Source organism: Pyxicephalus adspersus, chromosome 2, assembly GCF_032062135.1.
Source record: "Pyxicephalus adspersus chromosome 2, UCB_Pads_2.0, whole genome shotgun sequence".
Taxonomy (NCBI): Eukaryota; Metazoa; Chordata; class Amphibia; order Anura; family Pyxicephalidae; genus Pyxicephalus; species Pyxicephalus adspersus.
Window position 1 is genome coordinate 123192041 of NC_092859.1, and position 17035 is coordinate 123209075.

Below are 17035 nucleotides of genomic sequence, written 5' to 3' on the forward strand. Positions count from 1 at the left end.
TTGTTATGGGGGACTTTTGAGTTTAGTTCCTCTTTAATACATGAACACATGGACCTGGAAAATTCCCACCAGGGAATGAAATAGAGCTCACAATGACAGATTTTCAGGTCCAGATATTGTCCTATCAGGTCTCTGTGGACCAGAACTCCTTATTTAATAAACAAATACAACATTTCAGGTCTGAATGGTTGCCATAGCAAAGTTATCGAATGACTTCAGCCTGCAGTATAGCGCTCGGACGCTAGATGGCGATGCAGTACATGCGCAGCGGCGTCCCTCCATAGCTGTCTGCACATGTGCACAGGCTGTGAAAAGAAAGGGACAGACTCACAGGAAATCAGTGAGAATGCAAATACAAAGTGCGTGTGGGAGTGAGACACTCAGAGGGAAATGTCTGGCCTGAGCTCTAACAAAAGCTAGAAGGTTCCAGCCATGGAGCGGCAGACAGCACAGGTCCAGGGAGGATCATTAAACTTGTAGGGATCAGAGAGGGAAGCGGCGGGCACATCTTCTCTTCCTGCAACACCCGGATCACACACACATAGCAGGAACACTTGTCTGCAGCTCCACAATGTTCTCTGTGAAACAAGCTAAACCTACGTTCAGGTCCTATCTTCTGCCTCCACAGGTAGGTGATGTACACATGCGCATAGGATCACCCTATGTGATGGGGGGTGCAGGGGGTATCTATGCTATGGGGGGTATCTATGCTATGGGGGGTATCTATGATATAAGGGGTATCTATGTTATAGGGGGTATCCATGCTATGGAGGGTATCCATGCTATGGGGGGTATCTGTTATATGGGGGGAGGTATCCATTCTATGTAGGATACCAATGCTATGGGGGGTATCTATGCTATAGGGGGTGTCCATTCTATGGGGGATACCAATGCTTAGGGGGGTGTCTATGCTATAGGGGCTGTCCATTCTATGGGGGATACCAATGCTATAGGGGGGTGTCTATGCTATAGGGGTTGTCCATTCTATGGGGGGTGTCTATGCTATGGGGGGTGTCCATTCTATGGGGGATACCAATGCTGTGGGGGGTGTCTATGCTATGGGGGGTGTCCATTCTATGGGGGGGGGGTGTCCATTCTATGGGGGATACCAATGCTGTAGGGGGTATCTATGCTATAGGGGGTGTCCATGCTATGGGGGGGGGTATCTATGCTATAGGGGGTGTCCATTCTAGGCCTGTGGATTCATGCTACAAGTGTTAATTGAAGTTTGCATGCACTTTGTGTGCTGTGTAGATGGCTGTGTGCCTGCCTTGCACATGTCTGTACACATTGCAGAGAAATGCAGGCTGCTCCTTTTTATGTCTGTCAGTATAATGAGATCTGTGTTTCTTCCAGCATGAAGATAAACTCAGCCCAGAAACCAAGATTAAAAAGCTGAAGCCGGTCTTGCTGCCAGGTAAGTGGCATGTTTGTCGGTTGTGTTTATTGTGTCTGTTGTTGATTTTTTTCATGTTTGACTCAGATTCTTTTCCACACTTTTAACAAGGAAACCAGGAAGCCGATCCACCTGTCTGTGGCTGCACAGATCACATTCTTCTTTTTGCAGGAAGACAAACTATGCAGAGAATGATTACAAATAGGTAGACTGCAGCCGGGGAATGTGTTTATATAGTAGGAGTAGTCTATTGATTTTTTTTCTTTACGTAAAAGGAAAGCTGGTTGTGTCCTGAAATTCTGGGTTGTCATTGTCATTCTTTTGTTTCAAGGGTATGACTTGCTAAACCAGGAAAAGAATGCAGGTCAGGGTTTCTAGCTTTTCCTTGTTTTGGGTCAGTAACTCAATGGTCTGAATTTAGTCTTGTAATCAGATAACATGCTTTTCCAGAAGGAGAGCAGGAAAGGCAACTTTTCGGTTTGGTGCCTTTATAATCAAACTAAACCATCAAAAAAAAAAATTGTGACCAGGCACGCCCTTTATTGCACTTGGGAAAAGGCGATATCCCTTCTGCAATAAAATAAACTTACCTGCCTGTCTGCAATTTTTTATATTTTAACTCACCTGTACTCTCTCTAGTCACCAGGCATCCAGTCCTCTTCTGGGTGTCGGAACTTCTACCATGTTGGTTAGCCAGACTGGCATGACCTGCAGAAGTCCATATCCCAGCATCCTGCACACTATGAAAAGGTTGGGAACAGGAGAGTAATTATGTTTTATTGCACAAGGGACATCTCTTGTCACTTCTGCAATAAGAATCCTCCCTGCTCACAATTTTTGCATGCACATCTATAGTTCTGCTTTGACCTTTTCATTGAAACCAGTGTATCCCTTACATAGGTGACACCACGGACATGTAAACAGATGACAGCCGCTATACCAGTCAGAGTGGCTGGTTCACTTTATGGAACCTGTAAAGCTCCTCTTCTTTTTTCCTTAAAGCAGACTGACCACTGAGAGATGATGGAAGCCTCATTTCTAAACTAATTGTAAAGAATACCATTTTTTTGTAAAGATCTCTTGAATTTGGTATTTGCAGTCACACACCTAAAATAATCATGCAGATAACAGTGCGACAAATTGTGACAATTAGCCGATTACCTGAGATACATACTCCTTCCAGGTCACTGATTCAGATTCACTGATGTTTTTTTAGAACCAGGTCAGCAATGACAGATTCTGTATTCTTTCAGTGACAGGTCCACTTTAGCAGACTGAGTGCTCTGTAAATGCAGAAGATTACCAATGATATTATGAGTGGAAGTGATCAAGCAGCTTTACAGCTGTCTGATTGCTTGTGTCACAAAAGCCCAGAGCCTGCTGCTAAAAACCTAAATCTGTCTGTTTCTATCGAAGCAATGAGCTCATTAAAACCCTTAGAATTGTTGTGACAAGTAGCACACATCATTTCATTGTTGTCTAGGCAAGCCATAGCCATGGTGTATACATTCACATTCCTGGAAGTCAAAGGGTTAAAGCGCACATATGTGCCAAACTTCAAAAGTGTGAAGTAAAAAAGTTAGCAAAGCTTGTCAGTTTCACAAATAATGTGCTCTGAAACAACACTAATTATATCACCACAATATCTTCATACCTAATAAAAAAAAATGCATAAGGTTTGCAACTTTAAAATGTTTAAAATGTCTGTGCCTCACATCCCATATAATTGTCTTGAACAATCTTTTATTTTTTGGTGGATCAGGTCAGTTAGTTGACATGGATCCTATTGATAGTGCTCACCTTTGTTTATACCCCAGAGGACCATTGGGTCATTAGTCACGTTCAGGGCTGTGGTGTTCTGTTCTGTTTTACAGATAATAGTCACCATAAAGTACTCATCTGCTAAAAGAGAAAGGCTCAGATGAGTGGTGGGAACAGGTGTACCCAGGCAGCTCCCAGTATGTAGCCAGCCGCTGGGGCACCTCAATCACTGTGTTGGTTCTTAATGAACCTCTTAATGCGGAACCAAACTGAAAAATAAAAGAATCACTGCGCTTTCTTAGATCGGCCATCTTCAGCCGCCTTCTTCTGGTGCGCCAGTTTGGGTGACGTAGCCTCCCGTTAAAGGGTAAAAAAACTTGCGTGAGATCAGCATCTCTTTCCCCTTCATGTAGGAAAATGCCGCTTCTGCGCAAACGTGATCTTTATTTAAAAGAGTTGTCTACCCATTTTAGTTACCCTACTTGCCCTGTTTTACTTACCCTTTGTAAAGTAAAAATATTGATTTTAGATCTGCTTTAATGAACTACTCTTTACCCCCCTCCATACATTATCTGTGCCCAGCCGTGGGTGAGACATGTCTAAAAAATGTTGCATTTATAGGTTTTATGTACTAACTCCACAGCCCTATCACACACACTGCTCCATACTGTTTTGGTGATGGAGCATGGTAAAGATTGGGCACACTTGCTCACAGTTACAATTGTGAGTTTGATTTTTCAATATTTAAAGGTCTCTAATGGCACTGCAGAATCACAACCAACTATTTCCCTTCCTGGCTGAACTAAAACAGCATAGGAAGCTTTGTCTGATGTTTGGTGACACCATAACAAAATCTGGAATGGAATTAGAGTAGACATTCAGCAAGGCTACTGATTTCTCATTTAAGACCTTTCCTTCCACATCTTGCTATGTCTTGACACCTGTCACATAGACAGGAAGCAGATGGATGTCTCCCCAGTGAGAAGTCTGGAATGAAACCTTTTGTTCCCTTCTTCTTTTATGTTATTTTGTTCCTTTAAAAAAATGTATACCAATTTCATTTACAGCTAGCTAGCTGCAGACATTGATTTTTGGCTGAATACATGTGGAATGACTCATCAGTTCAGTAGAATGAAAACCCCTCTGATGTTAGGAATGTCATTTTCCCATATATTGTTACTTTTCTACGTTACATCATCAGGGTATCCATCACCAGATTGCATTGGCCCCTTTTTTATAGGATTACAGTAAACAATACCCACCCAGACTCATTACAGCAAGCTGGAGTGTTATCACTCATTAAACCATGGCACGGACTTGCCTCGCTGTGTCCATTTCATCACACATGGAGTAAGTCCAAGTTGGAAAACTAAACTACATTGTACACAACTATGCTGCTGTTGACAGTGGAACCCACCAGTCACTGTACTGGGACAATAGATTGTAGTGTTCGACCCAGGAAATATTTTTAAGCTGGGTGGGAAGAAATTGTAGGCGGGTGGTGGCCCCTGTATTATAACCCAACTCTTCAGTAACCACCCAAAAACAGCCGGGTGGTTAGTGAAAAGTGGCGGGTGGTGCGGCCAGCTAAAAGGGGCTGGGACGAAAACTGAGGTTTGTAGCTGTGAATGTGGGGTTACCTGTTTTCTTATATCAAAAAACACCCTTTAATTCTTTATTTTCTAAACCTATCATCTGAAAATTCCATATTGCTCACCTGCTTCCTCCCTGTAAAAAAAAAAAAATTGATTCCATAAACAAAACTAACATAGCTCTTTGCTGAGGAGTCACTGAGTCTACTGAAAGATTGATGTCAAGCCTCCTGTAATGTGTGGTTTAGATTCTCCAGGGTTAATAGAACTATCTACACACAAGCAGCTCATGTGGCTCATCAGCAAGGAACCGACCAAGAATTTACAGCTGGAACCCAAAACCAATATGGCAGCACAGGATGTAACTTTCATCAAAAAGGATAGTTGAGAAGTGAACAAAGCTGGTTTTCCTGGTCTTGTAAATACGTTTACGTTTACGTTCCTGGTCTTGTGTATACGCAGATGTGAGGAGCATTGTTCAATTATTTTATGGGGGCTGAAAGCTGCTTGAAATTGCCTGTTTTGTATCCTGATTTGGTTATTTACACACAGCTATAAAAGTGTGGAGTGTCATGCAAGTGTCCATTGTTACTTGATGTACGCATGGGGGCTTCAGTGGCATTCATCATTGCTCCGATTCATAATTGTTGGGCTCTGTGTTGTATATTTTTCATAATGGTTAGTTCAATATTTTTGTGCCCCCCGCCTCCAACCAAAACCACCAGAAAAATCCTTTTTTCAGAGCTAGGTTTTGCATACACGCGTGAAAGGGTCTGAATTGCTCTACATAGTTTTAGTAAGTATCATTGTACTTGTAAGGGGAATACAATCCTCTGTCTGAGCTGTTTTGTTGCTGCAGATCCATATGACACATGCATATATGTGAGACGTTCTTTAAAGTTAGCATGTGGCTCCACATATGTTTATGTGGTGGAGAGGTCTGCTGGTGTTATTCCTAGGACAGGATTTAATTAGGTTCCCTCTCCTGGTAACAGAACAGAGTGCTGTAAAGAGTGTTTTTTAATTCCTCAGAGCTCTGGAAAAAGATACAGTGTATTATAGAGTTCATAAAGCCATTTATGTATGTATGTGCCAGCTCTCATACAATGTATAATATGTTCCCATCTCATCCGCACATTTATAGATTGGTACTAGTTTGCGGACACCAGCCAAGCTTCCTGCTATGTTTTCTTCTGCGTTATGAAATAAAAATGGACACCCTTACACCCCTAGGAAAACATATGAAATCCCTGCAATTTTTTCCATTACAGGATTCTAACCTAGGATCCTAAGATTGTAAAATTGCTAACTACTAGCCATTGTGCTGACCACAGTGAGTTGTACATCCTGTGCTGGGTATAAATAGATGATCTGCTTGTCTTTTCTTTCTTCCTAAATCAAACGATTATGAAACACTTTATATAGACATATATTTATTGTAATAATAACACACTATCAAAACCACAGCCCTAAAATGTGTGTGTAGACAATAGTCTACTGCAGCCATAAGAAACCTTCACGATCAAAAATTCCCATAATCTGGATCCAGTAAATTTACTTCTCTTTCCACATAGAGCAAACAGGTTTTATTTACCTATGTGCAAGTTTTTTATATCCTCTAGTGTTTGTTGTACTACCAGCTGTATACACAAGGATAGGCCAGACTTCTTCTGCCTAAATGTCATTGCCTTGAACTTGGATTGGTTAACTATGGCCTGACATGTTACTGTAATGTGTACTGTGCCTGTACTTCATTATTGTGCTGAAGTATTCACATTTTAAGGCCTGTGTACATCAGCATAGGTATGTCATTTTTAGAAAACTTGGATATTTAACTGAACCTTGCAGTCCATGCAGAGTAATGGACTTAAGCTGTAATATATTTCCTTCCAATGATTGCAAAAGCTGTTTGTCTGTCAAAAATAACTTTGAAAACAGTGCCATAAAATACAGCATTAAATAGGTGTCATGTAACGTACAATGGCTTAGAGGTTAGCACTCGAGCCTTTGCAGCACTAGATCCCAGGTTCCAATCTTGACCAAGGTACTATCTGCATTGAGAATGCATGTTCCCCCCATGTTTGTCTGCGTTTCCGGGGTCTTCCAGTTACCTTCCACATTCCAAAAACATGCAGTTAGGTCAATTGGCTTCCCCCCCAAATTGGCTTTAGGCTTTGTTATTGACATATGACTATGGTAGGGACATTCGATTGTAAGTACCTTTGAGTGATATGACTATGGACTTTGTAAAGCGCTGCATAATATGTTGGCGCTGTATAAATATTGTGTAATAATACTAATGATACGGGGCCAAACACTGGATCATTGGGATTCTGCACATGACCTACACTTATCTAATGACCTTTTTACTCCTAAGCCTTATTGGTGTTCTATCCATACCATACCTAGGGACCATATCAGTGTTTGTAACTAAAACTAGAAAATTCTGGATGCCTTTCTAGTTTGAGGTTGAAAACAAAGCAAAAATCTGGTCCCTATGTTTAACCAAACACCATAAAATACCGACTCAAGTGAAATTCGAAAAGATCTTTGTTCTATTATCTTCTTCCTCTAAAGAAACTTGAAGATTGTGTTTTCTGGGTGTCATCTTCAAAAAAAGAAGGAAGCAAGGCTCAGCTTTGTATTTATTTATGAAATCTTGTTACTACAAACATTGGTGACCTAGAGGCTTCTGTTTCAGGATAAACATGCAGTAACAATTGTTCTGTTTAGAGCTAAAACACAGTAACCACTATTGGGGACTGAAAAGAAAAATTTTTTGTTCCAAACTAGTGCTCGTCCTTTTAGGTTCATATATTTATATTTACCAGCAGCCTAAATGTAAGGTAATATATTGTTCATAAGAACAAACAGGTGATAAGTTTGCTTTAAGGTCTGGTTTCCCAGCACATGTTCACATTTGCCTTACTCCCCTGCTGAATACCAATACTTGGTGAATGGAACAGCATTGTGACATGGTGCAGGATAATAGAGGTTTGACTTAATATTCTTTGTAATGCATTGTATTGTTTTCTTTGTACTTTTTTTAACACCATTTTTATATAGTCTTCCAGCCAGGAGCTGGAGGTTTTTTATTTCTCTTGCAGGCTTCTTAGTTTAAACTCCAGCTTATGGTATTGAGCTCTGTATGCAACACGTTTCACAACTAGTCAGATAAATGAATTATCCTTGACACGCGACACATTCCTGTTAATACCACTGTTATTCAGCCCTCCCCTCAAGCACGTTGTCTTGGCGTCACCTTTGATTCTGCTCTCTCCTTTACCCCCCATATTTAGAACATTTCCAGGTCCTGTCTCTTTCACCTATGCAACATCTCCAAAATACCCCTCTACCTGTCCCCACAGACCACCAAACTCCTTGTACATGCTCTTATCATTTCTCGTCTGGACTACTGTAACCTCCTCCTCTCTGGTATTCCACTAACCTGACTCTCTCCAATACAATCTATTATGAATGCTGCAGCCAGACTCATCCATCCTTCCCACCACTCCTCTTCCGCTGCTTATCTTTGTAGTTCTCTTCATTGGCTTCCATTTCACTTTAGAATCAAATTCAAGCTCTTGAGCTTTGCCTTCAAATCCCTGCACAGTTCTTGTCTCAGTTACCTTTCTGACCTGATAGAAAAATACTCCCCCAGCCACTCTCTCTGCTCCTTCAATGACCTACTAATGACTTCCTCACTCATAACCTCATCACACGCACGGCTCCAAGACTTCTCTAGAGCTGCTCCGACTCTCTGGAAAGGTCTTCCTCATCCCATTCGGCTTGCTCCTACTTTCTGCTCATTTAAAAGAGCACCTAATACCTTTTTTAACTTCCCTACCATCTTCTTCTGTCTCCGAAACACTCACTACTTACCACTATTCCATATTTCCCCTCCTATTGTGTGTTACTTCCCCCAGCCCCCCACCACCCAGCTCCTTCCCCTAAGCTCCCCTGGGCAGGGTTCTTTCCTCCTCCTGTATCTCTCATTTGCAACCCTATTTAATTGTACAGTGCTGCATATTATGTTGGGGCTATATAAATACTGTTTAATAATAATAATTATAATAATTAGATTGTTTGTCGAGGATTCATGAGTTGGAACAAGCTGAAAGAGAGATTTCTTTTTTTTCAATTTCTTCATTTTCAATTTTGTAAGTAAAACACAGTGCTCTAGGAATCCTTTTATCTTACGTGAAATAAAACAAAGAAACAAAAATATTCAACCCTTATTTTAGGATTTTACCATACAAATATATATACAGAAATATTTGTAGAAACAGAAACAACTTTGACTGTATACAATAAAAACTTTTACTACCATGACAAAAATAAATTAAAATGATAACTTATCCCTCAAAAAGTTAAATAATTTATGGTTTCATTCAGTACCCAAAACAACAAAGCTCTTTACTGAAGGCATGTATGAATACTTGCAATGAATATTTTTCATTGTGTTTTGCATGTAGTCTGCTTCTTCAGGGAGTAAGAAAGTACGGAGGGATATATATTCCATGTTTAACAATCAACATGCTATATAGTAAGCCAGTTACAGAAATGGATAATATTCGCGTATCAAAAACACATATACTTAGTTTCTTAGATTAGCTGACCAACCTCACATGCAGGGCAGAGCCTAAGGAAACCCAGATTAGTGGTGAAGGACACCTTGGTGGGGCAAGCCATAAAAACCCAGATTCTGACACTTGCTCTCAAACACTTGGTACTCCTCTTCAAGGTTAGTGCTAAATGTGAATATTTCTAAGTATCCTACTTCACCACAATGTGGTTCTGGTCTTTAAATACCTTTGAAATCAGACTTTTCCAATAAAGGAATAGACTGCAGCCACTAGAAGGGGTATAGAATTTATTAGGCAGCCATAGGGTTTTTGTACAGTCCAGGCCCACCATACTGCGCCCCCTCCCAACAAATGGGGCATTTGGTAGGAGAAAGAAGTGCCTGCCAAGTGCCAAGATGATGTAAAGCAGAGCCGACAAGGGCTGTCTGACTGATTTGCATATGTTGAGCCCTTCCAGCTTCAGAAACTGACATGTATTATTCTATGGCAGTTTATTCTGATGTATACACATGCTTCCCACTCTGCTTCTACTTGATGCACATTATTAGATCTGTATGTAGTTTGCTCATGGAAGACTTTTTCCTCTCTCAATTTTTACCCCCTTGCTGTTGAAAGATCAGCAGTGTTTAACTATAGCTTCGTCATTTCTTGTAATGCTGAATTACTTGGCAACGTGCAGTCGCTATGCTGCTACTAAAGAAGAATGCACAAATGCTGAATGGACATTGATTTAGCCTTTTGCTCCGTGCACTCTGGGAGATGGCTATAGAATGATGTGCTTGGAATGGATAATGATGAGATGATGTCATGTTTCTGTTCCATCTCCATGGATCTGTGTGTAAAAATATCTGTAGTTATGAGTGACCTTATAATATAAATGCCATATAAACGTGAACAATTTTATATATACGGACCTGTAAATGTTTCACGGTGATGTTCACTTGGATATTCCAAGTTTTATGTAGTGATCCTGAAGTAATCATTTGTATTAGGGAGTGCCCATATTTACCTTTTTACTGTCTCCATTTTTTTCCCCCTAAAGTCAATCTCATTTTAGGTGTTTAAAAGCCAGATGGTATCTGCCAGAGGCAATTAATATTTATTTTAGGTCTGGACTTAGGCCAAAAGTGAAGCAGCCACAGCAACTAACATTTTTGGCACTGGCATGTATTTCTTTTTTTCCTGACTAGTTTAATATTGTGGTGTAAAGAGCAATAATAATATGCAAAGTACAGTCTGGAATCTGCAGTCAGCAAATTTCTCACAAATATCTCACAAATATAAGGGCACAAGCAAAGGTATAGCACTGCACTGTGGTAAAAAAATTACCTGTTGAGGTTTTTAACCTTTCTGTATCCAAAATGGGGAGTACAAAGGTTTTTTGGTTTGGATATTTGTAAAGACTCCGTTTAACTGACCAAATTCTCACTTTTTGTTTTATTTTGTGTACTTTAACTTTAGCTATTGATTTCTGTTCCATTCGCTTTTTACATAAGCAAGAAGCAAGTAAAACTGTGGGGAACAACACAGAAAAAAGTAACCAGAAGAAAATGAACACAAACCTAGCAGCTCTACTCTATAAAGCTCTGTACAGACATCAGATTCACAAAAGATCATTTGCAGGATTATTGACAGGAGAATGAATGAGCGCTGGGTACTCGGCACCCTTCTGTTCTATAGATAAAGCAGAGGTAAGATGAGTGAGTGGCACCCTGCTGCTTTCTCCTTTATAGGAAAGAACAGTAGTAGTCTCTGCTCGCTTGTTCATTGATCTGCCAGGACAGATTGATGAACATAGTTTGGGGACAACTTTATACATGCTAAATTTTCATAACCATTTGCTCGGGCGACATAAATCTAGCATGTGTACATAGTTTAAGGTTAGTTATGTGTGTCACATGCAGCCTGCCGGCCCAAATTGGTCTGCAAATGTGGCATGTGTGTCGGGGTTCAGCGGGAATACTAGACCGTGCCCTCATTACTGCTGTTCTATAAAATGGAACATTTGTAAAAGAAAGAAGCCTTTGTGCTGAGAGTCTTCGATACTTTCTTCTTCACTTTGAAAGCCTTGTTCATCCTAAATTTTATTGGAACCATTTTTATGTGGCAGCTGCAGATGCACACGGTGCTTTATGGATTTCAGTATGATCCTGAAGAAGTGCAAGTTTTTGGCATCTGCTTCTAGGTGTTTATGTCAGATAAACGGAATGCATATTGCTTGTAAAAGATCTGCTAATAACAGGTAATGTGATTTCCTGTAGCACCATTTTGTGTCTATGATGTTATAATACTTTAAAGAAAATGTATGTAAAACTTATTAATGTTTTACCGTATTTTTTATTGATGTCATTTTTTAAAAAGAAAAACTTTATAAATCTAATATTTTGTTCAATGTTTGAATCAACTTCAAAGTTCAATACTTTTCTCACTTTTCATATATATAAAGTTGCCTAGACAAATGAGGATCCTTTATGAGGATAATATGGCATGACATGCAAAGGAAATGTGAATCAATCACATTGAAGCTCAACCTTAAAGCGGACCTATTAACCAACATTTTTGCTTTACATAAAAGGGTAGATAACACTTCTTTAAATAAAGTAAAATTTATTATTTTTTTGACTTTTTAAAAAATAAATGGGCAGAAGCTCCTCGTCTTCTGTTTTTACCGCTATAAAGACTGAATGGAAGCACAGAGCCTCCTGGGATACATACATCACAGCATGTAAGGGCTGTTTCCTGCAATAGGCAAAAAAGTTCTGATCTCACGCATACGCAGCATTGATACCTCACCTGATCTGAGGCTGCACAGTGTAAGATTGGGTGACATAGCCAGAAGTAGATGGTGGTGCCCGATGCTTCCTCTGCGCTGGGATGAATGAGCATTCTAGGATCAGGACCAAATTGAGGACATTTCTAGAGGGATAGAGGGCTCTGTGAAAGTAAAGGTAAGTGTGATTTCTATTTTTTTTCTTATTTTAAGGATAGTCCTGCTTTAAGGGCTTCATTTATAAAACAAGGAAATCTGACATTGCCTCAAACATTTACTGGTGGGAATCAATTACTGCCATTGAAACATATGGATCTGGAAGATTTCCTTGAGGGAATGATTAAATCCCTGTTTTATAAATGGAGCCCTAAGAGTTTTTAAAGCAAAACTGATTGCCCATTCAGGCCCAGTGAAGTAAATGATGCTTTCTTTTTGAAAGTTTTGGCTGGAAGGTGGAATCTTTCAAACATCTTTTTAGTCGAAAGGAAGTGTGTGTTTTTTTTTTGGAGAGTTTGCTTTTTTGCCTAATGTTGTTTTTTGGCAAATAAGTGAGGAAAGTCTCCCTAACTCGACACAAAAGAAAAAAGTGTTTTTTGTATTGAGAATTAAAATATTCTTAATAGGTTTATGTGTCATCTGGAAACATTAAAGATTCAAATAGATTCATTGGCTACAGCACACAATTTACCTTTAAATAGCAAGCTCTGGAAGCTAAGGTATACATATAAAGAGATGTCATTGGTTGTCCGGTTTTTCTTTTTTTTTTCTTTTTATTTTCTTAGTTTTATGATATGCATGAGCACCTACAGATTGTAATAATATAGGCAAACCACAAGGTTATTATAAGAAATAAGTTTAATGCCACTAAATTGTGTATGGCGTTTTGCAAAATAGTTGGACATAATTATGTTATAAATATTAGCCCAATGATCCGATTTAGTCCTGTTACAAGAAAGTACAGTTATTGTGGATGTCTTTAGCTGTGCATTTGCCAGGTATTCGGTTTACACAGAGAGTAGGTTGTAAATGCTAACTTTGGCATGCTGTAGGCATTCATCTCTGATAGCTACTAATTCCTCTTGATTAATTGTCTTTAAGTGGAAAAGATTTATTAGTGGGTTTGCAGTTGGTCCAAAAATCTTAACCCATAATTCCCTGTGTAAAGTAAGGCAAGAAGAGGCTAGAGGGACTTTTCCATAATATACATTGGTTGCAAACACAATTTATTTTTTTATTATTATTAATAAACAGGATTTATATAGCTCCAACATATTACGCAGCACTGTACAATGATATTTCTTTTTAATTGATGTTTATTTTTTTTTTAATGGTCAATTAAATGTATGTTAAACCAAAAAATGTGAAACAGCTGGATGATTTTCATAGATAGATATGCATTTAAAGGAATGGGTTCAGAGGGAAATACATAGATTTTTACTTTGCTGACTACCTTATAAAGGTGTCATTCTCCTTCATGAATTAATAGGTTCCTGAATTCCTGATGTGTAATTGTTTTAAGTAAGTGACTCCCAGAGAACTGACAGTGGACCTAAGCACAAAAAGTTCCTTATGGCCTTGTGGGCTAAATCCATTGGCCCCAGCAAAATATGATTATTAAGGTGGTATTATTTTGTAAGGATTTTATGTTGAATGTGTCACAAATGCTGGGAGTAGTGAAGTTTAACTTTTGAAGGCATTTTCCACAGTAACAGAACATCAACTGCTTAGCATGAACTTTCAATTTCACATATTGAATTTTTTCCTAACATAGACCAAGCAAAAAAATCAAGGATAGTGCTTGTGGGTGGATCTGTCGGGCTGCCAGTCTGTTGCTCAAACATTTAGTTTCCCATTGTGTGAGCATAAAAAAAGGAAATGAGGATTTGTCTGTAAAGGCCCGTACACACGTCAGATTTTTATCGCCCGATAATCGGCATCGGCCAGATATCGGGCGAAAATCTGCCGTGTGTACAGTCGGTGTCGTTCATCGTCCGAACGACCGTCCTGGCGGATCCACGGACGATGACCGATTCTAATGCAAGGGAAGGGGGAGAGCGCGCAGCAGGGTGCCGCTCCGTCGCTCCCCCCCTCCCCTCTCCATAGAGCAAGAACGGTGCTGTATGTACAGCACCGTTCATGCATCGTGCAGTCCTTTGTCGTTGGAAAGGATCGTGAAAGACACTTTCCAACGACAAAAATTGCAAGTGTGTACGCAGCTTAAGCGGTACAGAAAAAAAAAACTTTGATACATTGGTTACCATTGTAACTTTTTGTGAGGAGTACAACAACAAGACTCTCTGAAAGTAGACTATGCAATATAAAAAATTATTCTTTTCATATATTTTTACTTAAATCTTGATTATCATTTAAGTATTGTACAAATCACTTCTGCCTTTGTACTTGCTAAAATAAAGACTTTCCACAGCTTTCTTCCTCCTTGTACAAGTGACTGTCCTTCTTTGCCCCCTCATTCTTTAGTTATCTGCAGTGCTTTTTATTAATATTTGTGCATTTTCAGGAATATATTTAAATTGAATAACATTTTAAAATATCTTCAGTATAACCCATTGGTCACAGGACTTGTTTATTAGTAGGGGGTGGCAAGGGGGCAGGTAGGTTGCACATAACTGATCCAGATGCTGGCATGTCCACCAGGGCACTGTAGTGGTGCATTTCATCTTCTATTACTAGTGTATGGGCCGCTATGGGCATGTAATTAACACTTTCTGCCTTCTTGCCTTTGCATTACTTACCTACAAGCCTTGTGTGTCCACCTCCAAGTTTCTCATACTAGTCCTGTACGTTAGAGCTTTAGAGACAGTGAATCTTGAGAATGATTGCATTTTTTTCCCTAAAATTCTGTTCGGAGTTGTTCTTGCTATGTAGGTTTGTTAGCTGCACTTCACACCGTGTGTAATTCACAAGGCCATCAGACATAGACTTGTCTGTTTTTTTGGGTTCTGTCCTATTCAGTTTAATGAATAGGATCAAGGTTGCTATGTGGCTGTATTGTTGTATAAGATTCATCAACCAACTTTCTTATAGTGAACGAAGCCTTATTTCCTGCCTCGGTCTGACAGACTACAGTGTATGGGAGATTTTCATAGCTTGAAAGATTCATTAACATACAATTTCCCAGTAAAGAACATATGTTGGTGAATATTTGTAATGGTTCTTGACATGGCAAATGTACCCAATATGGCAGTAATTTGCTGGTCAAGCTGCAACAAATGTCCGTATCAGTATGTCCCCTAGACTATTTTCATGTAATTGCCTGTACTGTGACACTCATACAGGTCCATTGCTACACTGTTTGACCTCCACCTTGACATATACATGCTGATATGTTATATATTTGGAATCCAGTAGCATTATGTGCAGAAGCAGATACTCCGACCTGCTGAGAAACATTATACCCTACTCTATAATAGCCTGCCGTAGGTGTGAAATTAACAAACATACCCTTAAGATCTGCTGTCACGCAATGTCAAAGTCAGTTCAGTTTAATGCACAGAAATCACAAATCTGTCAAATATTATATTTTACACAGGCCGTGTGCTGAACTGGCTCGAAGACAAAAATGTGTCTGTGGATGGTGTTGAAAAAAATGAGTACAAAAAAAAATCTAACTTGTGGACAGACAAGACTTGGCTGGTTTCTACGCAGAGCTCAGCCTTTGCTTGAAATGTCCTAATTTATTCCTAAATTCTTCGTATTTCAGTAGGAGGGTGCGGAGCTGTGGTTGCAGCCTGGGCTGTGAGTGTTTGCTCTGCTCCCAGCTTAGCATGTAACTAAATAAAAATAAACCTGTAAGTCAATTATCTCTTTCCAGTAAAAACATAGTGGCTTTAAAAACTTCAACTCTGAAGAAGGCACTTCCCTCAGAAGTAAACACTGGTTAGTGAGGTTCTTAGAGCTGAACTCCAGTCAGAAAAAAAAATATTCACACCAATCCAGTTATTTAACTGTAAAAATAATTAGGAGCATATTTATTAAGAGTTTGTTTGGTGAATTAGATCCCTGAAAGTGCTGTTTTTTAAAATTCTTTACTAACTGAGATGGGGGGCGCATGCACATGAGCGGTAACTAGAGATAAGGAGAGGGGTCCATTCACGTCAATGTAACTAGAGATGAAGGGGGGTGCTCATGCACATAAATGGTAACTAGAGATGGGGGGTGCTCAGACACGTAAATGGTAACTAGGGATGGGGGAGGGGGTGCACATTCACTTGAACAGTGAATGGTTTGGTCATTATTATGGTACTTGGGGGGGGATATGCACCTATTCAGTCTAGTGAGGGCATTTTAATGGTAGGAGATTGGGTATTATCTATGACTAATATGTACGTTGGCTTTAGGAAATCAGATGACTTACACCCGAGACAAACGGTTGTGCTCATCGTTGACAAAAATCCAAATTGTTCAACAAGCCCCTGCCCCGGTGGATTGACGAACGGCCAACTGGAAACGACTGCTGTATCCTTGTATGAAGGAGAGCACAGCGAGATGCTGCCTGCTTGTACTCTTCGTTAAATAAAATGCTTATATAGCACTCATTCATTGGTCTCTAATTGGAAATTATCACAAAGGTTTGTTTCCAGTGACAGTTATTAGACATCCATCTGATATCCGTACAAAGCTTTACAAAGATACACTGTAGGTGCGTTCCTATTGCCTGGTGGTGTAACAATACCCAGTCAGAAGGTGCTTGCTTGCTATGTACCTTTTAGTAACCACCTGAAATCTATAATTAGTATTCATTAGTTACCGATCATTCAGTACTGACTTCATATATTAAACATAACTGTACTTCAATTTTGCCCCTGGCCACAAACACTTGATTGGATAATGTTACAAAGGTAAAGTACAGGACAACATTTAGGCAGATTTATTACTTTGTTTGCTGTTCACTTCGAGGTATGTCCACCCA

The 17035-nt window shown here is 39.6% G+C and overlaps 1 protein-coding gene across 1 annotated transcript in view; it reads left to right on the forward strand.

Moving 5' to 3' along the window:
• Positions 1 to 328: 328 nt before the first annotated feature.
• The window catches only part of MTMR10 (myotubularin related protein 10), a 52669-nt gene continuing 35962 nt past the window's right edge, over positions 329 to 17035 (forward strand). Inside the window, exons 1-2 of the mRNA XM_072402286.1 lie at positions 329 to 628; positions 1357 to 1417. Coding sequence (XP_072258387.1) covers positions 572 to 628; positions 1357 to 1417 — 118 coding nt within the window. The 5' untranslated portion in view covers positions 329 to 571. The remainder of the gene's footprint in view (positions 629 to 1356; positions 1418 to 17035) is intronic.